This window comes from Tubulanus polymorphus, chromosome 8, assembly GCF_964204645.1.
Source record: "Tubulanus polymorphus chromosome 8, tnTubPoly1.2, whole genome shotgun sequence".
In the NCBI taxonomy this organism is placed as follows: domain Eukaryota; kingdom Metazoa; phylum Nemertea; class Palaeonemertea; order Tubulaniformes; family Tubulanidae; genus Tubulanus; species Tubulanus polymorphus.
In genome coordinates, this window is record NC_134032.1 from 9,756,526 (window position 1) to 9,781,766 (window position 25,241).

Below are 25,241 nucleotides of genomic sequence, written 5' to 3' on the forward strand. Positions count from 1 at the left end.
ACGACGTTTCGAACGAGTGTCTTTTGATTTAAATATTTGATAGGTACGGAAGAGCAATGCGGCCAACAACATTTTATTATCTATTTCAAAAGTCGACTTTTCGAATTAGTAAGTCGCCTTATCAATGGTTACCGCTCAAACTGCGGCAAGATTTGGGGGTTTGTACCGACCCGATATGCTGACGCGCGCGTGACAAAAAAAACCCCAGCAATTCAACAGTCCAAAACAACTACGGACGGAAAGAAACATTACGATAAATACAAATAATAATCAAATATCAATATATATTTTTCAATAATAAACAATGAATTTTATTTACAATATACAATGTATAACACAATTTCGAACATATTATCAAAGTTCCACCAACTAACATTTTCATCAGTGGGATTTTTCGTAATCATTTCAATTTTTTTTCATTAATCATAAATATTCATTAAAATATTTCCTAAATGCATATAACTTTTTTTCGCGTCCAACTTTTACATAATATTCACAACGCTCGGCGACTAAACACGCGTTTCGAAAATTTTTACTAAGAAGTTCTTGAATCAAACTCTTAATCATCAGTATTTGCCACCAACTCGGAGGTCACCACTGTTGCAACTTGAAAACAAATAACCTTCCTGTCAATAACTAGTTGATAGCCTAGTTTTTTTTGAAAGCTGAAACAAGTTTTGTATATCAAAAACCAATTCTTAACTTCAACTGAAACTCTTAACTCAGTATTTGCCACCGACTCGGGGGTTGCCACGGTTAACAACTCGAAAATAAATAACCTTCCGATCAATCGCTTCGATTGATAACCTATTTACATTTAACAACATTTTGTTCTTGTTTTCCGTCGAGAAATATGAAGAGAAGGTGAACTTAGAAAAGTTTTCCGGGGCAAGAAAGAACGAAAAGTCCCCGACGACGAAACACGTAGAATAGAAACGTTCCAGAAAAAGATGTCAACCTTCGTAAATCAACCTGACATTAAAACATCGATGACGCAATTGCTCTACGGACACTTCCAGAAAAGATGAATCTCCTTATGACATAATCAAATTACTCCCATTGACTCTTTCAGGCAAGATGGCTACCCCTGTAAATCCCAACCCGATGATACCATCAAATAACACCCATAGACACTTTCATAACAGATGGCTAAATCCAACTCAACTGTCTCAGATCCGAAAAAGTTCCCGATTCGTGATCCGGGGTTCGCCGGGCAAAAACTGCGTGAGGCCCGAAGGTACGCCTGATCGTACGTCAGGGCCTCGTTCACGACTGTGTTAGACCCGCGTGCCCTGATTATCTAGCGATCGACGTGATGGTTTTAAAAACACTTAAAAACAAGATTCGAAATCTCGCGTAAAAATATCCGCCACCACACGCGGAACGACGAGAAAAATTGCCCCCGCTTCGCTCTGACCCGACCTGGCGGAGTGACCGGCGTGGTAGTCCGGGCGGACACCTCTCGGAGACAACATCGATACGAACACTTTTAACCGGTCGCAAGCGCCGGACTTAGAATCGGTCTCATTTAGTGTTTATCGGACGATAGTGTAATGTCAAATCGCCGCCTTGTTTCCACACGAAATGTTTTACGGTCCGCAAATCCATGTTCGGATCGAGCACCTGTAATTGAAAGACATGACATGATTGAGGATTGAGGAGTGACTTAGGAGTGGATGGAAGCTTCAACTCGATCGAAATAAAACACTCCACGGGACTTGATAAAATCTGCAGAGTTAAAGTTTAAAACTGTTCTACAGAAAGCAGCCCCTGTAGGCTGAAAGTAAAAACTGGTCTATAAAACTGGCTTCAGGGGCCAGTTGCACAGTTGTGACTTAAGTCCAAAAGTGGTCTTAAATCTTAAGACTGGTCTGTTAGTTAAGTTACAAGATAGAACTAAGTTGGTCTTAGACTGGTCTTAAGTCTAAGCCATGACTATGCAACTGGGGTTTACGTTCAAACTAGGACGTATGACCAACTGTAGGGTTTAAGTTAAGAATGGACTATAAAACCAGCTTCCAGGGTTAAAGTTAAATCAAGTTATCAAAACTGGCTCCACGGTTTAAATCAAAACTGACACACCGAACTTAAAACACGCAGAGATGCAGATATACTGACCTGGTCGTTACAGAGAAGTTCCACTTTCTCCTCAGCTATCGAAGCAAGATCGTCCTCCTTTTCCGTTTCTGATTTCTCGTTGCCGCTCGAGTTGCCGCCGGCCGTCTGTGACCCGGTGTCCGAACCTTGACCCATCACTTTTTCGTAGACGTGCTCGATGACTTTACGAACTTGTAACATGTCGTTCGCCGAGAGACGATCCCTAAATATACACGAATACTACAACGTTTCGACTCCATATTATTTAGTAAATCTGACAGTGACTCTAGAGTCATTGCACCTAGGTCTCGGACGGTTAGATTTTACTCCAGAGTCCAGATAAGTAAATTTCTCCATCACTGTTAACCCTTTCAGTGCATCTACACCGCAGTGCGGTGTATGAATCGGTGATGGATTTTGCTAGTACACCGCACTGCGGTGTATGATGCAATTGGTAATTAGTTTTTATCTCTATTGAAAGATGGCAGCACCTATCAAACATAGTGAAATATCAGTAACTAACGATACACCACGCCGCGGTGTAGACGCATTATAGTGGTATTCCCGTTGTTCAACACACCAGGGTGGAATTTTTCAAAATTTTTTAATTATCTCCAGTACTATAGGGTATTAATTAGTCAGCACTGAAAGGGTTAAAGGGTCATCGCTGCAGGGCCCAAGATTTCAGTTTTGAATCCAGAGTCCAAAAACATTAATTTCACCATGACTTATAGTCGATGGTTAAGTTTCACTCCAAAGTCCAAATAAGTTAATTCTTTTAACAGTCGTTACTTCAATCTTTATCATTTGTAACTTACTTTTTGAGAGATTTGATTCCGGAGCTCGCATGAGGTTGAAGGAAAAATGGCAGCTTGTTGAACTTAGGTATATTTTTCTGAAAAAAAAATTTTTTCTAATATGTTTTACTCTATATCGGAATTCTGGACGTTTAAACGGATCTATCTAATTCGGAGTGACACTGGTTAAGTTTTCGAAGGCCTACCTCTACGGTGATATCCATCACCCACGGCGGAACGGTTTCATTCAGTAACATCTGTTCTTGGTCGCCGCTCGCGTCCCGGCAGAGTAGACGAAACAACGTTCGACCACCGACTTCGCTAGAAAATAAACAAACGCAAAATATTTCATCCGCTCAGAAAAGCGTGACCCACAGGAGACAAACTAATCGATAAGACAACCAAACGAGAATGAATTCGAACTACAAGACCCAGCTCCATAGTTCTGATATGAACACAACTCTTGAGGAGTTGAAACATTGGAAATGATTTTAACTCGAGTTCAAAATAGCTCAACCTCAGCGATTTAATTTGAATAATAGTGAAATAACTTAATTCATCGCTTAAATACCGCCATTTAACTTGGTTCACTTATCACATCTTTCAAGTCATCTCTCTTTTTGAGTATCGAGTTTATCGAGTGTAAGTCCTACTTTGGATAAGTCAGTAACATAATGATCGTTTCAGCTGTTACAACTTAAGCGGCTTTGTAGTTCGTTTTCAATTGCTTTTAAACTCTATACAGTCAAGTTTCGATGCTGATCTATCATCGAACTGGGTCCCGATTTTAATCACTAGTTCGCAGATACCTGAATATGACCGGGGTATGACCGGGAACGCTGAAGTACGCGTTACCCCCGCGCTTTTCACCTTCCATCAAACCATTAGTGTGTTCTTCGTTTATATCTGCAAAACAATATAATCGTAATCAAAACCCATACGGAACCCAGTTCAGTAATTGTAGTACGCAGTTTGAATTTGGCTCACATGGTCTTATTTTTTACCTACCTGGCATATCATACGTGTAGGTCCGAGGCCAATGCTCCAATAATGCTTGCAACAAAAGACCACCATAATTCACTGAAAACATAACAATTCAATGATGTCATAGGGTGATTCATGGAAGCAGACATCTTCTTACCAGTGTCTACAAGAAGGGGTATTTGACGACGTGGAAGAGGAATTCATAAGACTTGGCCATAATTTCTAGAAGAGTACGGAGGAGTAATTTGATGATGTCATAAGGGGATTGGAAGGCAGCCATCTATCCTCGAAGGTCCAATATAGGAAGCAATTTAATGATGTCATAGGGAGATTTACATCTTTTCTCGATGTGTCTATAGGCAGCAATTATATGATAAAGGCAATTATGTCATAGGGGGATTTATAGAGGCAGCCATCTTCTCTGGAAGGATTTACTTACGTTTAGGGTCTATACCCTCGGTAGGTTGACCCATCCCGACCTCTTTCGCCGAAACCCAGGCGGCGAAGCAATCGGTCTCTTCTAAATGTACCGTCAACATCTACAAATAAAGAGGATGCACATGTCATTAAACATGTGCATGTCAGCGTGAATAACATGTACATGTCAGCGTACACGTGAAAGACACGACATTTCGGAGAATTTTTCTGACGTACCCCGGTTTTGAGATCGACGGAAAACCAGTTCGGCACGTAGACCATCTTGAAACGTTTTTTAATCTCCGATTCGAAATCGACCGCTCCTAAATCTTCGGTCTTCTTCGCCTGAAATTGCGGACGTGCAGTACAAGTAAGACCGGGTTTACCGTAAGTTCAAGTCGGGTCAGGTTTAAGTAGTTCCGATCGCGAGTTTCGAACTTACCATCAAAACGTCGTAAACCGCTACGTTGTAATTTGTGTCCTTCGTCAAGATAAACCGGCGATCGTTCAGGATGTGATACTGACGTATACTAGCGCCACCTAGCGATGAGAATGATAAAAAACTCGAACCTATAGAATACCAACATTTCACTAAGATGGCCGACAACTTAACAATAACAATCCCCCTATGACATTGTCAATTGGTCACCAAACACCCTTCTAGATTTCACCGCTTTTTGATGGGAAGTTCTGAAAATTTGATGATGTCATAGGGAGATTCATGAAAATAACCATATTTACTGGAAGCGTCTAAAGGGTCGATTGAATTTGATGTAATAGGGGTATTTATGATGGTAGCATGATGAGTCGAGAAGATACACAATATCCGTGTAAGATGAATAATCAGTACGCCTGATGATGGCTAATAGTATTTAGACGAAACGTTGCACCAAATATATAATATCATTAAGATAAAAACCAACTATCTATAGATTAAAAGAATTTAAAAACAAGAATTTATTTATTCAATCTAAAATATATAGAATACAAGACGTTTCGATCTCACCCTAGAGATCATCGTCAGGTGTGATAGTGGGTTTTTATCTTATTATCCGTTCACTACGTTTGAGTGTGGTTATCGTTTTATAATATCATTTTTACCTCAGAACTATTCATTTTTTAGCTGAATTTATAGTGGGATTTCTCGCGTTACATGAAGGTAGCCATTACTATCATTATTCTATTAATATCATACCCGTTCGGCGATGACTTCTTATCAATACCCAAAAGGTATAAGGATAATTAATTTGGAAATTTTCTAAAATTCCAAATATCCGTGGGGTATTAATGTCGATGATGTCAAAGGGGGATGCGTTACCTTTCACAGTGATATCCGGTAGCGCGCACATCGGAACTGCATCTGTGTTGTCGTAATCCCCGGATAAACGCGATCCACACGTCGCTACCTTCTTTATTGACTGTGAAAAACAAACAAATGAAATACCGGTATATCGAATTTACCGAAATGTAAGACTTTTACAGGGTCCCTACAGATTAGTCATTCCTGGATGGATAAGGAGTTATAACCCTTTCAGTGCATCTACACCGCAGTGCGGTGTATGAATCGGTGGTGTATTTTGCTAGAACACCGCAGTGCGGTGTATTGATGTAATTAGTTTCAATCTCAATTGAAAGATGGCAGCACCTGTCAAATATAGTGAAATACTAGTAACTAACGATACACCGCACCGCGGTGTAGACACACTATAGTGCTATTCCCGTTATTCAACACACTAGCGTGGAATTTTTATTAATTTTCAAATTATCTCCGGCACTATAGGGTATTGATTAGTCAGCACTGAAAGGGTTAAAGGAGAAAATTTCAATCTCCAGGAAGCGTCAGCATCACTTTCATATCCCAACTACATCGGACAAGATACTGGCAGACTAACCCAGTTTTTAATTGATGAATCGGTTGTCGCAACCCACAGCGTCGTCTGGTCGGGCGAATTAACGAGTTCTAGTTTTAAAATCGGCGCCTTCTCTTCGCAGATCAACGCGCGTTCCGAGTCCGGGTTCCGAATATCGGTGGCCCAAACCTGCTGATCTCTGCCGCCCGAATATACGACGGTAAAAGCTTCATTCGCCTGGCAAAATAATTTCAAAACAAAATTAACATTTTGGGGAAAGATTTTAATGGATAATTCTATATCCAGGAAAAAATAATGGTTACGGTACCTGCAACGCCCACACGCCTTCACAATGTACGCGGTATGTAGCCACGCAACGTTGTTGCCCTAGCGACCATAACCGGATCGTACCGTCTGAACTGCCGGACAAACACTGAAAAAGAAATTTGTGAAATTTCTTTTCTACTTCTTTAAAGACAATCATTGAGAGATTCCACTTGTGGCGAGTGAACAGGGGATCCACCAGGTGTTGCTAATGTGCAGTAGGACGGCAGCCGATGATTCCACTTGTGGCATGTGAATATCCACCAGGTGTGCTAGTGTGCAGTAGGTCATCAACTGCTGCAGCAATAGAGGATTTTACTTGTGGAGTATCCACCAAGTGTGCTAGCGTGCAGTGAGGCATGAACTGGAAATATAGACTTCTATCCGTGGTAAGTGATGATCTACCACGCGTTGCTAGTGTGCAATAGGACATCAATTACTGCACCAATAGAGGATTCCACTCATGACAAGTAAGGATCCACCAAATCCACTAGTGTTATGATAGAGGATTCTACTTGTGGCAAGTGAGGATCCACCAGGTGGCGCGCGTTACCTGTGTTCCGTCGCGGTTTAGCACCAATGCCTTCACGTTATCCGTGTGTCCTTTTAACTTCATCAGTTTCTGACACGTTCGCGGGTCCCAAACTCGCAGCACTTTCTCCGTCGAGCCGGAAACGATCACCGTACCCGGCGGATTCATCGCCAGACTGTATATCGAGTCTTTATTGCCGTTCAGAGACGACGCTGCGAAAATGACAATTCAACGAAAATAAACATACAGTGAAAAATAAACACGTAGAACTTGGTGGCCAGTAGTATTTGACTTGCTATTTCCCTGAGCTGGGTTTCATAGATGTGGAGAAAAATAGTCCCTGGGAACATTTTGAAATTTGTCAGTTATAACCACGGTTTCTCATTGTTACTATGGTGGTTGTTACCCAGATTGAGGATTTACCCCTAGGGATAACTTTGACACTCAGTCTATGTAACCGGGCCCAGGAATATTCCCTGACTTGCATTGTGTTTACCCTGACTGATCTGCTAAGAATCGTATCAATCAACACAGTCAAATACGTACAAGACACAGACAGGAACTGTTTGATTTTACACGCAACATAGCAATCTCAACAAATTTCCCTGATTTTTTCCTTATTTCTAGCTTTTTTTTAAATACAAAATTACTTAAGTATTCCCTGATTTTATCTTCAGAGAAGAAAATTACCAGCTAAGCGGTCACCTTGCTATTCTAAATTTGGGAGGTAGCAAAACCTGCTTCATTATCCGGAACAATTGGCGCTGACAAAAATCCGTCCGGGTTTTCTAGTTCGAGCTAAAACCAGTACGAAGAAATTCTTTACTAATACCAAAACCAATTTCGCCCGGAGCAAGGCTTGGTGTCTACAAACAGCTCACGATAAGCGAAAAATCCTAACCGACATCTTGACAAAGGGCACGCTTTGGAAACATATTCTATAAACCATTTTTTTCTCAACTTACTGGTAACTGTATTGTTCGAAGCGGTCAGGGCGGTCAGTGTGTTCACGTCCCAGAGGAATATCGCGCGGTCCAGTCCGGCAGACGCCACCTGTTCTTTATCCTTTGCGTAGGCCAACGCTTTCACATAATCCTGAAAATCGTCGAAAAACAACGAACAAACATCAGTTATATCGAGTGTCAATGCAATCACGAAATACTACATCCAGGTCTGCAGTTATGAGACAAGATTTGACTAAGAATTTTGAATAATGAAGTAATTCTGACTCAGAAAATCATCGAAACTCATAACTACAGAACTCGATACTTGTTATTTATAATTTTTTCGATGATTTAAAAAAAAACAAACCCGGTACCTTATGCGTACGCAAAGTTGACATACAGAATCCTTTGTGGGCGTTCCATACTTTCACCGTGGTATCGCTCGACGCCGAAATTACTGCGGAAAATTCAAAAATCGAAATTTTGATATTCTATTTCCCGAAAACAATAATTTGCGAGTCTTGTTTCGTAGTGTCTGGTCCAGTAGACAATGGTTAATAGTACCAGCCGGCCCAAGTATTCTAGGGTCAAGCCCAGCCTGAATATTTTAGTCCAGTCAGCGTGTATCTATGGCCAGCCAGACAGAGACACGGTTTAATCTATAGTCTAACCAGTCCTCCTGAGAACTCTTAACCTCTTCTTCGATTGTGTGCCCCCGATAGAAGAATTATAGAGGAATTAAGATCCACCCCATGTACTCTAGGGAGCGGACACAAGGCTAATCTGATTTAGCAGTTTTATCCACCCCATGTGTTCTAGGGAGCAGACACAAGGCTAATCCGATTTAGCAGTTTTATCCACCCCATGTACTCTAGGGAGCAGACAAGGCTAATCCGATTTAGCAGTTTTAAGATCCACCCCGTGTATTCTAGGGAACAGACGCAAAGCTAATACGATTCAAGACTTACGCGTTTTGCCGCCGCAGCACAGCACTATATCGTTCACCCAGTCGGTGTGATGTTCCATCGATTGTATATATGGGTCGTGTACGTCGCGCGTGTTCCAGATCCGTACGATCGAATCGCGTCCGGCCGAGTAGAGCCGGTGCAACACGGGGTCGTACTGCAACGAGTTGATACCCGATCGGTGACATCTCTCGACCTCGTCGCGTATCACGAATGACACCTAGACAGCGTCGGGAGAGGAGAGAGTTGTTTAGAGAAAATATTTATGTCACGGTCACAGAGCTGAGAGCATAGAATGTCAATGAGAATTTAGGGCCGAGGGGATAGCCCTATCTAATTGGCATTGCTACCATACCACCCTCTCAAAAAGAAGATCTGTAGTGTGGCTTCGTTTATGGGAGTCCGTAAACGCAATGGCTGCGGTTAGGGGAGTCAGCGCATGCGCAATACACTAAAATTCTGACTTGTAATATTGCGTTTCGAAACCAAAGCAAAAATTTTTGGTAATAGTCAAGCGCTTTACCCACTGCATCCTCCCTCGGCAGGGATTCGAACCTGATGGCATCGCTACACTCAGCCGCGGCACTAACCCCTGCCAAGGTAGACCGGGTGCACAGGTACATGCGCAGCTTTGCCGTACGAAAACTTACGGCACCAATCAGATTGTTCGTTGTATAATCGCTGAGATAAATTTCAAGGAAGAACTATAAATGGGAAAACCGTGTTGAAATAAAACGGGGCATATCTGATTGGCTGATAGTGATAATGACATCATCTACGCTGCATACTCGGTCTAGTATGGCAGGGTTTCATACCGTGGCAATCGCGGTGCCATCAGGTTCGAATTCCTGCCGGGGGAGGATGTACCCACTGAGCTACAGCACACGACTGGAGGCCATGACGGGAGTTAATAAAGCCTCTCCTTACCCTAACCCTACTAGTCCTTTACGCATGCGCATACGCAGATATAGCACAAATTACTGGCGTAACCACAGTGAATAAATAATGAGACGAGTAATAGTATATAGGGTAACTTTTTTTATTTGACACACGAGCTTTTGCTACTAAATACGTATATAGAATTTAAGAAGCTTCATCTCAACTCAACACAAGTCAAAAAGAACATGAAGAAGAGGAGACTGAATTGAAAGGCCTGATCCTGATGATCTGGAAAAAGAAACCATAGCCAGGCCTTTCAAAAATGATGTCAAAATTATAAATTGACATGACAGGCAATCAAGAACATACCTGCACTTTTTTCCTCGCATTACCTCCCGATTGACGGTGGTGATGGGAAGCCGCCATTATATTCGGACAAGCCGTGTGAACTACGTCATCGTTTTACGCGCACTTTTACTTATTTTGCAACTCGAAACGAATCGTCGATAGCAGAAGATTTCATATGAACATAATTTATTATTTTTTTATTGAATCTAATTAATCAAAAGGATACTAATATAAAGCAGAGTAAAGGGTGGAATAAGATTAAAAGAGGTAGATTGGAAAAAATAAGGTCTCGTCATTTCGTTTTTCAATCCACGCTTTAGATGCTCATAACCCGGAAACGTGTTGAAAAGAGTTGCATATGAGCTATCCACGTTCCCCTCTCGACCCGTTACTCTCTCGACCCGTTCCCGTCTCGACCCTACCGTACGATAGCGCCACCACAGTCGATTATTTGAACCATAACACTTGCGCGTATCGGATTCGGTTTTCACAGAACGATCAGTGACACTTCCCAACAATTTTAGAACTTGATTAGATTCTTTAAACTTTTGATTGAAAAGATCGAATGAGGAAATCACCTCCAATGTGAAGAAAAGTAAAAATTCAGGATGCGAAAAACAATTTCCCGTCGAAATTTCCTCCCAGAATCTGGGAAGAATATATTCACTGTTTAAAAGCTTTACACTAATTTCAAATGAATTACACGAGTTGAATTATTTTGGTTTCTTAGAAATAAAATCAACTTTATTTAAATCCTTCAAACCATGTTCCTAAAAACGACCCAGCCCGCGGCATTTTAATTGGGACATGTTTCATTGTGCCATTTATCAATTCAAATGTAATTCATCAAATTTATGAAAAAAAAATTATTGTATAAATTTTGCAAAAAAATTAAGATCTTGTTCAATTTTATGACGCGTTGATTTCTAGATCACGTTGTTCCCCACACCATGTTCCCGTCTCGACCCTTCAAATCTGGCTCTACTCTCTACACAGTCCCGTGGACCCTATGTTCCCGTCTCGACCCTTCACATCTGTCTCCACTCTCTACACAGTCCTGTGGACCCTATGTTCCCGTCTCGACCCTTCACACCTGTCTCTACTCTCTACACAGTCCCGTGGACACCATGTTCCCGTCTCGACCCTTCTAACCTGTCTCTAGTCTCTACACAGTCCCCTGGACACCATGTTCCCGTCTCGACCCTTTAAACCTGTCTCTACTCTCTACACAGTCCCGTGGACACCATGTTCCCGTCTCGACCCTTCAAAACTGTCTCTAGTCTCTACACAGTCCCGTGGACACCATGTTCCCGTCTCGACCCTTCAAATCTGTCTCTACTCTCTACACAGTCCCGTAGACACCATGTTCCCGTCTCGACCCTTCACACCTGTCTCTACTCTCTACACAGTCCCGTGGACACCATGTTCCCGTCTCGACCCTTCTAACCTGTCTCTAGTCTCTACACAGTCCCCTGGACACCATGTTCCCGTCTCGACCCTTCACACCTGTCTCTACTCTCTACACAGTCCCGTGGACACCATGTTCCCGTCTCGACCCTTCTAACCTGTCTCTAGTCTCTACACAGTCCCCTGGACACCATGTTCCCGTCTCGACCCTTTAAACCTGTCTCTACTCTCTACACAGTCCCGTGGACACCATGTTCCCGTCTCGACCCTTCAAAACTGTCTCTAGTCTCTACACAGTCCCGTGGACACCATGTTCCCGTCTCGACCCTTCAAATCTGTCTCTACTCTCTACACAGTCCCGTAGACACCATGTTCCCGTCTCGACCCTTCACACCTGTCTCTACTCTCTACACAGTCCCGTGGACACCATGTTCCCGTCTCGACCCTTCAAAACTGTCTCTAGTCTCTACACAGTCCCGTAGACACCATGTTCCCGTCTCGACCCTTCAAAACTGTCTCTAGTCTCTACACAGTCCCGTAGACACCATGTTCCCGTCTCGACCCTTCACATCCGTTTCTAGACAGTTTCTGGGATACTCTGACATATCTAATCGGCTTGTAATATTTCCACTCAGTGGGACGAGCCTTTAAAAAAGATGGAAATTAATATTAAAATTGGTCGAATATTCATTGATTAAAAAGATGAGAAATCTACAAAATCGATGCCGACGGATACATGTATACATAAGGAAAATTTCTACAATTTTCAATCAAACTCAGTGAAATTTTCAGGAATATGCACCATACACATTACAATGAAAACTCATTAGAACGAACTCAAAGAACCAGAAGATTACAACCGACATTGTCCTAATAGTCGAAATTCTAGATTTTTGATAATCGATAATTCGGTAGGTATATCAGAAGTATAACTAGGCTACAATGTTCCTTGGCTGAATCCCATGGTCTTCAATACGAAAGGCTTTCATTCTCATCTTAATTTTCTTTTTTTTTGACGCCTTATAAAACGTTACCATTATGAAACCTAAACAATGCTAACCATTCAGCGTCATTTTACAAACGACAGCCGTAAATCGATGTGCAAAACGTCACAGGTTTATGTGTACACAAACAAGCTATCTGGCAAAATATTATTGACATAGATGTAGAATGGCTTCCTGTGATTATATAATGACCTATATTTGAACGTCGAAATGTTATATTGCATTAAATATCATTAGAAGACGTATTGTAATAGTAAAGGATGTATGATTATATCAGAAGCGGCAGGCATAAATAGAAATGATAAGTAAATCGGATTATTCGGTTAAATGGCGGATGTATACACGATGCAGAAGTCTGATATAAAAGTCAGACCCTGACGTGGGCATGCCGGTGGAATGACGAAGCTATCTACGATGTGTGTAGGGCCGGCGTGAATTTCATCAGCGGCTACAAGCGGTCAATATGAAAATGTGTAAACATATAATTTCAATATTCAATCGTTTGTGAAAATATGTTTGATATTAGGAGTATGCAAGTTTCGTGAGATTAGCAATTTATAATAGCATAGCTGTCATATACGGCTCCGCGTCCTCTGATGGCATGTGTATTAGGTGACAATTCAATTCAATTCTTTATTGATCCTTATTACATTGAAATTCCGGGATAAAATTCCCAAATTCAATAAATACAAATTTTGAAATAAATTAATACAACATACATGACACACGGGTAATTCATACAGAACAACATAAGCATGTTATTTTAAATGACAATGTCTACTTCAACCCACCCAGACTCAAGACTCTAGGATATCGAGTGACAGCCAAACCCGTGGCCCGGGCCCGGGGACCGGGCCGGCTGGCTAGGCCACACGATATGCTCGAAGTCATGATGAAGCAGACATCAGAAGAGCTCTTTCTTCATCCATGGAGGCAATGAAGTTGCAGACCAGCTTAGAGGCATAAGTAAATGAAGTCGGTCGCAAGTTCGCGATCAATTATTGAGAATTTTCAATAAAAAAATTTAAACCACTACTAGAGTCGAAGACCTGTATCATCTACCCAATCGCCAAATCTCATCATTCCCCAAATTTCTTAAAACTTCGATTTCAAATTTGCAATTCCACATTAGCTTAGCCCAGAAATTCTACACTTTTTTCTCAGGCGTCAAATAATTTTCTAAAATTAATTTTCTTGTTTCTGCCTGTTGTAGCCCGACAAATCGTGAATGACAAATCATTACTTATATCGAAATATCTTGATACAAGATACGTAACACCATCTTAATGGCTTCACTAAACCTGTGTCCACTAAAAATGTCGAGACGGGAACATGGTGTCCACAGGACTGTGTTGAGAGTAGAGACAGGTGTGAAGGGTCGAGACGGGAACATAGGGTCCACGGGACTGTGTAGAGAGTAGAGACAGGTGTGAAGGGTCGAGACGGGAACATAGGGTCCACGGGACTGTGTAGGGAGTAGAGACAGATTTGAAGGGTCGAGACGGGAACATAGTGTCCACGGGACTGTGTACAGAGTAGAGACAGGTTAGAAGGGTCGAGACGGGAACATGGTGTCTACGGGACTGTGTAGAGACTAGAGACAGGTTAGAAGGGTCGAGACGGGAATGTTGTGGGGTTGCTTTCGGTTCTCCAACAATGTTGTGGAGTTGAGTTTCTCAACCAATTGTTGTGGGGTCACGTTGCGTTCTCCCCTCGTGTTGTCGTTGTTGGTTCCGATTAATCCGATAAGTGATATCCCTCTGACTCCGGAATAATAACAACTCTTCTCGTGGGTCTACGTTCTTTCTTTATTTTCCCGCACAATTCTTATTCCTTCCTACAGCTCGTATTTTTAGGCTTCTCCGCCACTCTAGCATCTCTCTCCCCCTTACTGTGCTGACCCTCCCTTTTTATCTTATATCATGTTACTCGTGACGTATACTTCTACATATGTTATACGTCACGAGTTTATTACTTGTTTACTTCCTAGCCATACCAGAGCTCAAGGCTGCCGCTATAACCAGCAACCCTACGCAGATACTCACGTCACTTTCACCTATCTTCTATTCAGTGTCTGGTGTGCGACGTAAGCATCTACGTAGGTTGTTTACTAACTTCAGCCACTGCCCTGAACTCTGGCTTCCCTCCCTCTATGCAAACTACTAATTTATCACCCCAATAGGAACATGGTGTCCAGGGGACTGTGTAGAGAGTAGAGACAGATTTGAAGGGTCGAGACGGGAACATAGAGTACCTGTCCACGGGACTGTGTAGAGAGTAGAGACAGATTTGAAGGGTCGAGACGGGAACATAGTGTCCACGGGACTGTGTAGAGAGTAGAGACAGGTTAGAAGGGTCGAGACGGGAACATGGTGTCCACGGGACTGTGTAGAGAGTAGAGACAGGTTTGAAGGGTCGAGACGGGAACATGGTGTCTACGGGACTGTGTAGAGACTAGAGACAGGTTAGAAGGGTCGAGACGGGAACATGGTGTCCAGGGGACTGTGTAGAGAGTAGAGACAGGTGTGAAGGGTCGAAACGGGAACATGGTGTCTACGGGACTGTGTAGAGACTAGAGACAGATTTGAAGGGTCGAGACGGGAACATAGTGTCCACGGGACTGTGTAGAGAGTAGAGACAGGTTTGAAGGGTCGAGACAGGAACATAGTGTCCACGGGACTGTGTAGAGACTAGAGACAGGTTTTGAAGGGTCGAGACAGGAACATAGGGTCCATGGAGAAAGACCCACGGGATCTGTAGAGAAAGATAACGCGTCATGAATTTAACAATCATCTTTATTTTTTTTGCAAAATTCAGACATTAATTTTCTTCATAAATTTGATGAATTCGAATTGATTAATGGCAATAAACATGCCCCAAACAAAATGCCCCGGGCCGGGTCGTTTTTTGAAAAAAACGGTTTGAGAGATTTAAAGAAAGTTGATTTTATTTTTTAGAAACCAAAATAATTACACTCGTGTAATTCATTCAAGATTATATTTGAAACTAGTTTAGCTTTACCAGTAAATATATATTATTTCTGGGAGGAAATCTCGACGGGAAATTGCTTACTTCGCATCTTGAATTTTTACTTCTGTTGACATTGGAGGCGTTTTCTTGGTAAGTGCAGATCCACACCTCTCGTGATTGACGCAATCTGCTGAATGACAGAATCCAGGCTAAAATCTTTCTAGTGAAGATATCTAAAAATTAACCAATGGCAAACCACTGAATTGCTGAATTTTGAATCTGAAATACGTGTTGATATTAAATGTAATTGATTGAACCGTTTACGCGGGGAGGTGCGGATCTGCACTTAAGCTTATACCGTTTCCATCATTCGATCTTTTCAATGAAAAGTTTTCAAAAATCTAATTTGATTTTTTAAAATTGTTGGTAGGTTCACATGCGAAAAACGAATCCGATACGCGCCGTAGTGTTTTAGTTCAAATAATCGACTGTGGTGGCGCTATTGTACGGTAGGGTCGAGACGGGAACGGGTCGAGACAGTAACGGGTCGAGACGGGAACGTGGATGGCTCATATATATATATGCCCATAGCTGGAATTGTCGGACTAATGGACCGGACTTTGGTAACATGTACTCCTATTGATTCGGACTGGGGTTGAAATGTGTTCAGATAATCAGTTTTCCGATGAAAATCATCAGTATTACGAATATTTTTGAATTCATTTAACATTTAGATGCACGGTTGCAGAATGAATCTTTTCGATGATAATTTAAATTAGTCTCGAGTTAGGCCTAGTGTTTGACCCACGCATGAGGTTAACCCCATTTGGGGTTAGATCACAGGGACCTGACAAAAAAATTTTTGACCCCAGTATCCTAGGTACTATCCTCTTTATGTATTTTTGGTACTATATATAAAAAGACTTGAAGCGGATTGGATTATCAATAACGAAGTTACGAACTGTTGAAGTGACATACCTGTACAGATCTGACGGAGAGTTGGCTCCTTGTTTTTTTTATATATAGTACCTAGGATACTGGGGTAAAAAATTTTTTTTGTCAGGTCCCTGTGGGTTAGATGTCAAACAATGATGGTTGTCTAACATCGCTAGAATGCCGGGCTAGAATGCCTGTTGTATTTCATCTGAGATAAGCAGTTTATCCAAATTGGCATTAATTAACGGGTATCGTGGATGTTACGATTGACCAATGATATTCAAAATGGGGGGCCAGATTAAGTGTCTGGCATTACTTCATGAACGCCGATCAGTGTTCACCTCCTGTCGATATCATACTAAGGTAGAACTCTGTAGTCTACCCCTTCAAAAGTTCGACGCTTCCAGAACAATTGCAAACATGCGATCTGTAATACAACAGATACAGCTATTTAACAGTCTTATCAAGCCAATACTTATATACGGTAGTGAAGTTTGGGGTCTTACAGGAATAACACCACTTATCAAAAATAATATGACAATTTACCTCTTGCGGCCCGCTTTAATCTAACAATAGCACAAAAAACGATGAATAGATTCTGTCGTTCCATTCTTGGTGTACATGCCAAAACACCTACTTTACCGGTACTAGGAGACCTTGGTATTTACCCGGTCTATGTTGATAGTTTGACATCCTCAGTGAAATATTGGTTAACAGTCACGTCAAAGTATAATCATAACTCCCTTGTTTATCAAGCTATGCTAGAATCCTACTCCATGTATAAAGATAAAAATGTCATTAACTCAATATCTGCTATTCACGCAATACTTAATTACTTTGGATACTCTGAACTATGGCACAATAATGGGTCCCGGAATATTGTAAAAGCTACCAAATCAATTAGACTATCTTTACAGGCTGACTTCAGAAATTATTGGAAAAATGAAATATCAGATTCAAAACATAGTAGATACCAATTTTATAACAAATATATGACTGACTTTAAACTAGAAAAATATCTCATGTCTAATGATTTTTACCAAAAGTCAACAATGGCTAATTAAGTTAAGGACTAGTTCTCATAACCTCATGATTGAAAAAAGGGCGGCACCTATCAATAACTACTGAAAACCGTCTGTGTATAGTATGTAACGCTATAGAGGATGAGGAACATTTCCTATTCAACTGCACTAAATTTGATGAATAAAGAAAGACATACAGACTTGATACACAAACTTTGATGGAAATTTTCAATTCAAACAATAACCCGAACATTTACTAAAATTTACCAAAGTCTGTATGTCCCTGCTGTAAGGTCCATTATCTAAAGTTGCCATAGCTATCTTTTTCTGTAAACAATCTATATTAATATGTGTATGTGTGTGTATATATGTATAACTGCCGATATAGTATTTTTTGTTGAAACTTTCGAGCCATGCATATAGTCTATCGTATTACATGTATATCTGTTTTTATATTATTTTTGTGTGCTTGTTTATCAGATGTTAATGATTACTATTATTTTATATTTCTCACTCTGTAAAATTTATGTATGTATAAATGTCAGTCACAAACAGTGCAATTGTTTATACTGAATAAATATTTGAATTGAATTGCGAATTGCGACCCGTTTGTTGACGTCCTCTATCCACCTGCAGTTTATAAATGTCTTCCTGTCTTGTTAGGCTTCAGAAAAACAGATCTTCAGAGACAACTATTTCTATGATCAGATCATTTTTTATTCCTTTTCGAGCTTGAACCAATTAAACAATGTGGTGAATAATTGAAATAGATCGAGTATCGATGTTAGTTAGGACAGCAAAAGCCAATAAATCTTGAGCAACACAAGTTTCGTGCGGGTCCACCAATCAGCCAATAGGTTGACGACTTTCCCTCACAGGTGCAATGAACTCCTCTCTTTTCAACCTCAACTTCTGCAATAACAATATTGATAAAAAGTCGCATTTTCCAAGCCTCTCTTCCTTGTATGACATCTCCAACGCCGCTGCGCCCGATGTGATGTACAAGGGACCTCCAATTATCGTGATGTACATTTAGTTCGTCCAGGAAAGTTAACGTTTCGCTTGGCATCAACTTACGATCAAGTTCTGGACTCGATTTATATATGACTTGAATTCAATTAAACTCGGAATTTCACAGGATAATTTTGAACAAAAGTTACCTTCTGCAGCGATGGCTCCAATGACCATAAACAAGGCCAAGGCGATGAAAAGAGTCTTGTACATACTCTGAAAGTAGATGAGAATTTCTATGATACATTTATTTCATTTCTAAAAAGTAGAATACAGCAACTGTTGGCTGCTTTCATTTATTTTACTACTCTCTTTGTCTGATAAAGATAGTATTTGAGTAAATGTTATTTTTTGATCTAGAAATCAGAAAGCAACGCTAGACCCCTCTGTAGGCATTCGAACCTGATATTATCATGACACTGCCTCCATGCGAAACCCTGTCGCGGTAAACCTATCCCCAACAGGCATGCACACACTGTAGTAACGAACCTGGGGCCGGTTGCATGTAGTCACGGATAAGACCGGTCTTAGTTCTATAGCCAATCTAACAACTTAAGATCAGTCTAAAGATTTAAGTCCACTTTTGGAATTAAGCCACAACTTTGCAACCAGTCCCTGTTTCATTCCTGAGTCACCCCTACTTCTGCTACTCATATATAGAGCTTAGTCACCTACCACAGATTTTTTGAGCGTCTTGTTGATGCGATCCACAACAATGATTAAAGGCAGAAAATAATCGTTACATATAGTGTAGTGAGCGTTTTTTACATAAGCATCTTTGAAGAATTTTGGAATAAATCATCCAAGTTGCATCGGATATTCACATAATCCTGCTGAATATTTTCAGGCATGTAGGACTTATATAGAAGAAAAAATAATTTCAGAAAAAATAATTTCGTTTTCATTATTTCCATGAATCCTTTGTTTGAGTGTCATATGAAAGTCTTGTAGTCACATTTACATGTATATTGTCACATGCTGCAAAAGGAAAGGGAAGACCGAAGAATCAAACCCAGCCAATTACAGACTGCGATTTCTGTGGTTACAAACATGCAGCCGGAAAAGAAAGATGTCCCGCGTATAGTTAAACCTGTCAGAACTGTAACGGTCGGAATTACTTTAAAGCAAAATGTAAGAAGTCGAAAATACACGCAGTGGATATTTCGAGTGAAAAACCGCTCGACTATGGAGACGACTGCTGGCTTAATGCTGTGCAGGCTGACACGAAAGCGGTTTACATGCACGGATGCAAGTGAATGATTGCGATATCAAATTTCAAGTCGATAGCGGAACTGATACGAAACTGTTTGATGTGCCTCACTCTAGTTCGAATACCCTGTTCAGTTTGTGACAGAAAGTTTTCTGATCGTGGAAAGAAGGCTCTTCCAATCGTGATCGGTCCCCTCCCATAGATGAGCTCTTTCACCCATATTAAAGTCAAACATTTTAATTGAATTAGCATGGAATATATTCAAATTTAGTAAGGTTATTCATAGGCGCCTAAATGTATTTTGCTTATTCTACTCTAGTAATAGGGGTAATGGGCTTTCAGATCAAAGGTCGAACGGTCGAGCCCATTAAAAAACAAAATATTAAAAGTAATTAAAAAACTATAATATATTTTCATAACCGCGTGCATTTTATATCAAAACTAAATATTTATTCTAAGATATCAATAATATAAAAAGCATATTGTATTAAATCAATTGGTCGCTCCGCTTCGCCACCGCTCCGCTCCGCGACCAATTGATTTAATTACAATACACAAATTCAAATAATCAAATATATTCAAATGATAATAATTATTCTATTATTCAACTGAAATGCACGCGGTTATGAAAATATATTATAGTTTTTTAATTACTTTTAATATATGTTATTAATGAACTCGATCATTAAACCTTTAACCCGAAAGCCCATTACCCCTATTACTCTTAAAATATTCACATAAATGAATAACATTTAAATCATTGAACTTCTAAAATCAATTTTAATAAAAAATATAGTATTAAAATGGAAGCAAATAAGTACTACTGCCCAACATGTAATATTGATATAGACAAGTCTCAAAAAGCAAGACACAATAAAACTAAAACACATTTGTTTTTAATCCAGTTGGTTAAAGCAAAAACATTTATCGAATTAAGGAACTCAACACATAGTGAAAAATATGTTGAATCGTTATAAACACCCGATAATACTCAGCTATATAGTTGGTTGTATTAGCTCTAGTAAACATATGTTACCAGCTTATATTTCAATTGTAAAGAGTTAATTAATTTCATTAATCTAAATGCTTTTATTATTGTTTTTTTTCAACTTCAACACGTTGTGTATACAGCGAACGTAGCGAATCACAAATCTCATAATTTACAAGTCCCAACACGCTTGTTCTAGATGTTTATACTAGAACATGATTCTATTTGAGCCTATATACATTCAATGTACAGAGCCATAGAATAAATCTATAAATTCACAGCTGTTACAGTTGTTACTATAACGACGAGACATTATTACACGTCATAATCAGAAACGTGTAGAATATTCTAGAACCGGAACTAGATGGCGTGGTATAATCAACGACGTGTCATTCTAGAAATCACCCCGGAAATGGATATACGCTGTAATATTGTGCTCAGGATATTCTATCTTTCGAAACGAAATAAGGAGTTTATAGTTTACAATTATAAATCTAAATGTAAGTACTGTTTGTTGTAGTTATTAAGGCTATTAAATACGAAACCTTTAGATATATTTAAGCGTATTTAGAATATCTTTTAGATTGCTAGAGTTACCGCTAATATCTTTTAGGTTAATAAAACGTCATACACATCAAGAAGCGATAGAGAAACTCAAGATACTCTTTCTGACTGAGGAATCAACAGCAATGGATATCAAACCAATAGAAATTAGCACAAGAAACACAAGAATCGCCAAAGATCGTCGAAGAAACTATATAAGAATTTCAAAAACATTAAGACTCCAATGATTAAGTTTAACATTTGTTGATGTAGTTAAATATTTACCAGCAATTGAAAAAATGTTTGTAATTATAAATTGTATTTATAGAAATCAAATGATGTATTGGAAGAAACGGCCGAACAACTTGTATAATGTATTGTGTAAATCTGATTGATGAATTTTTATGTTCGGTCGTTTCTATTCAGAATGAATATATAATTATGATTAGCGCATGCGCATTAAGCAAAAACGCTCCTATAAGAGCGGTTTTGCCTAATGCGAACACGTTTAGATATTTTATGTCGGTCGTTTCTATTTACATAATTATATATTCATTATGTAAATATAATTATGATTAGCGCATGCGCATTAAGCAAAAGCGCTCCTATAAGAGCGGTTTTGCCTAGTACACATGCGTTTGAATTTTCTATGTTCAGTTGTTTCTATTTCTAGAATGAATATATAATTATAATTAACGCATGCGCATTGATCAAAAGCGCGCACGAATGCGCGGTTTTGCCTAATGTGAACACGTTTTGATATTTTCTGTGTTCGGTCGTTTCTATTTTACAGAATTTACAGAATGAATATATAATTATGATTAGCGCATGCGCATTAAGCAAAAGCGCGCATGAATGCGCGCTTTTGCCCAGTGGTATTATTTAGATATCAGGAAATCGAAACTGACTTATCAAAAGCAGCGAGGAATGAAAAAGGATGACGTTAGTCGGAGAAATGGAAGAGGATTATAAAATATTAACCAATTTAGTAAAAAATACGTATAATAAATGGAACCAGAACAACCACAAATTATCAATATTACAAATAACACTGGCGTTATAAACATATATTACAAGAAGTGTTCTAAATGTGAATTAAATAAATCATTAACAGAATTTAGTAAGCGTAAGATTAGCAAAGATGGTTTTCAAAATTGTTGTAAAACTTGTGCTAAACTATACACCAAACAATATCGAGAAGATAATATAAAACATTATAATTATTATATGACAAAATATATGAGAGAAAGATATCAAACAGATCTTAATTTTAGATTGAAACAATGCTTAAGGACTAGAATAACACAATTATTCAACAAAGAAACACATTCAGAAACATTAACTAATTTGTTGGGTTGTTCAGATGAATTTCTCAAATCATGGATTATATATCAATTCGATGATAAAATGAATATAGATAATTATGGGGATTATTACCACATTGATCACGTGTTACCAATATCTAAATTTAACATGAATGATGAATACAATAAAAAACTTATTTGGGGTTGGAAAAATTTAAGACCTTTAGAAAAGAAAGAAAATCAAACCAAATCTAATAAACTAGATTTACAGTTATATTTAGAACAGTTAACAAAAGCAAAGAAATTTATTGATCAATGGAATAATAATCCAAATAATGAACAATACGTTGAGTTTTTAATGAGTGGTTAAAGAATAATATATCTCAAATAAAATATAATAAAAATTACATACCTTCAACTATCTATTATTTCTATTTTAATTTTTAATATTTTCTTTTCAAAAAAGAATACTTTATATCACAAATAAAAAATACTAAAAAAACAATAACTAATACTAGAATTCTTTAGCTTTAACTAGCTAGTATCATTTGAAGAATACTTATAATACTATTCTTATTAAATTTCTCTAATATAAATGTCTAAGAAATCGAATAAGAATAGTATTGATATTGAAAAGACATTAGATGATTTGGGTATAAGTGATAATAAAGATACAGTTGCAACTAATTGTGCTCAAGTTAATAACAATATAGATTATGAATACTATTTATATTGTAAGCATCATCTTGAATTATTAATTGCTGGCGGGAAATCTAAGGACTTCTTAGGAAAAATAATAACTTTTCAAGAATTAGATAATATGAACAAAGAAAAAGTAATAAAATATTTTAAGATTTATGAAGAGTCAAGATTAGCTAGAATAAACGACTCTATAAGTGATGGTATTGTCAAATGTTATTCTAAATTATGTAACCAGTTAATACCAATTGATGATGAAAATAAATTATATAATGATTTGAAAAATGACTATTTAGTTATGACTGAATTACAAAAATGGGTTGGATACGCTTCATTTCAATTAGGATCGGTTATGACATTAATTTCTACTGGAGTTATAACATTTTCGAACATCAAACCTATGGAATATAAATCAGGTAAGAACGAAACAGATGTACTACAACAAAACGTCGAAACAGAAAATGAATCAGAACAAAAATTAACTAAAATAAATGAGTGATGGAGTTAAGAAAAAGGCTAGATCCGAGAAACAAATTAAATGGGCAAGAGAATTAGGTAAAAGATCATCAGAATTAAAAAAAGCTAAGAAAAAGAAATTAACTGATATAAATGAATCACAGAAATTATCTGATGGTGCCGTACAGCACCCACACGGTGGTATTGAAACAAATAATAATCCATCTAATAGATTCAGCACAGCTGAATCTCATAATTACTTATATATTACAATTGGGTTAATCACAATTATTATATTATCCGGTGTAATATATAAATCAAAATTCAAATCCGATGATAAAGATGATTCTAATGATAATAAACCTATCATACCAGAAAATAAATCAAATGAAACTAAATATAAAATATTATTAATGGATTAAAATATGATGAAAAAAGAACAATATTTAAGAGAGTTATATTATAACCCAGAAAGTGAAGTATCATATTCAAGTGTTTCGGAATTATGGGATAAAATTAAATCTGATAAAGAAAAAATAAAATATAGTGAATTAAAATCATGGTTACAAAATCAACCCACATATCAAATTCATAAAAAGATGGATAAAAAATATTTAACAAGAAAAGTTATGGTTTCATATATCGATCAGCAATGGCAAGCTGATTTAATTGACATGAAAAACTTAGAAGAATATAACAAAGGATATTTCTGGATACTAAATGTTATAGATATATTCAGTAGATACGCATGGAGTATCCCGATTAAAAATAAAACTGGTGTAGAAGTAACAATTGCTTTCAGATTAATATTTAAAGAAGCTATTCCAGATAAGATACAATTTGATGAAGGTAAGGAATTTTATAACAAACATTTTAAAAAACTATTAACTGATAACGATGTAGAATATTTTTCAACACATTCAGATAAAAAAGCATCTGTTATAGAAAGATTTAATAAAACATTGAAAACTAGAATGTGGAAATATTTCACCGCTAATGAAACATATAAATATATCGATGTGTTAGATGATTTAGTTAAAGGTTATAATAATTCTAAACATAGTTCTATAAATATGAAACCTATACAAGCTAGAAAAGAAGAAAATTCAGAAATAGTTTGGAATAATTTATATGGAGCATTTGTTACACATGATTTTGGAGAACCTAAATTTAAAATAGGACAACACGTTAGAATTTCTAAATATCGAAAAACATTTTATAAAGGTTATACCCCTAATTTTACAGAAGAAATATTTAAAATTAAAAAGATAATATTAACTAAACCATTTGTTTATAAATTGTTTGATTTAAAAGATGAAGAAATATTAGGTTATTTTTATGAACAAGAATTATCATTAGTACCAAATCCAGATGAAATAGAATACAAAATAGAAAAGGTATTGAAAACAAAAACTCTTAAAGGAAAAAAGTATTCTTTGGTGAAATATAAAGGATATGATGATAAATTTAATGAATGGATTTTATCTAGTAAAATTAAAAGAATAAATGAATAAAGATTTATTTATATTTGAACCGCATAATATGTTAGTTACT

General features: G+C 38.1%; 2 protein-coding genes and 1 long non-coding RNA gene across 3 annotated transcripts in view; 1 reads left to right on the plus strand and 2 right to left on the minus strand.

Annotated features, from left to right (window-relative positions):
- Positions 1-343: 343 nt before the first annotated feature.
- On the minus strand, positions 344-10,228 carry LOC141909466 (WD repeat-containing protein 48-like). The gene is made up of 17 exons (XM_074799855.1): positions 10,159-10,228; positions 8,914-9,130; positions 8,320-8,402; positions 7,967-8,096; positions 7,023-7,213; positions 6,474-6,578; positions 6,188-6,382; positions 5,614-5,713; positions 4,738-4,835; positions 4,533-4,640; positions 4,318-4,417; positions 3,903-3,974; positions 3,704-3,800; positions 3,101-3,215; positions 2,916-2,992; positions 2,119-2,320; positions 344-1,623 (listed from the first exon to the last, which is right to left on the minus strand). The coding sequence occupies exons 1-17, from the start codon at positions 10,213-10,215 to the stop codon at positions 1,525-1,527; spliced, it is 2,046 nt and encodes a 681-aa protein (XP_074655956.1). The 5' UTR covers positions 10,216-10,228; the 3' UTR covers positions 344-1,524.
- A 230-nt stretch (positions 10,229-10,458) lies between these two features.
- Positions 10,459-25,241, plus strand: part of LOC141909467 (angio-associated migratory cell protein-like) — a 40,070-nt gene continuing 25,287 nt past the window's right edge. The window contains exon 1 of the mRNA XM_074799857.1: positions 10,459-10,478. The gene's annotated coding sequence lies outside the window, so the exon portion shown is untranslated. The remainder of the gene's footprint in view (positions 10,479-25,241) is intronic.
- Positions 18,172-19,224, minus strand: LOC141909471 (uncharacterized). The gene is made up of 3 exons (XR_012619737.1): positions 19,163-19,224; positions 18,637-18,703; positions 18,172-18,388 (listed from the first exon to the last, which is right to left on the minus strand). It is a non-coding gene; the product is annotated as an uncharacterized LOC141909471 (long non-coding RNA).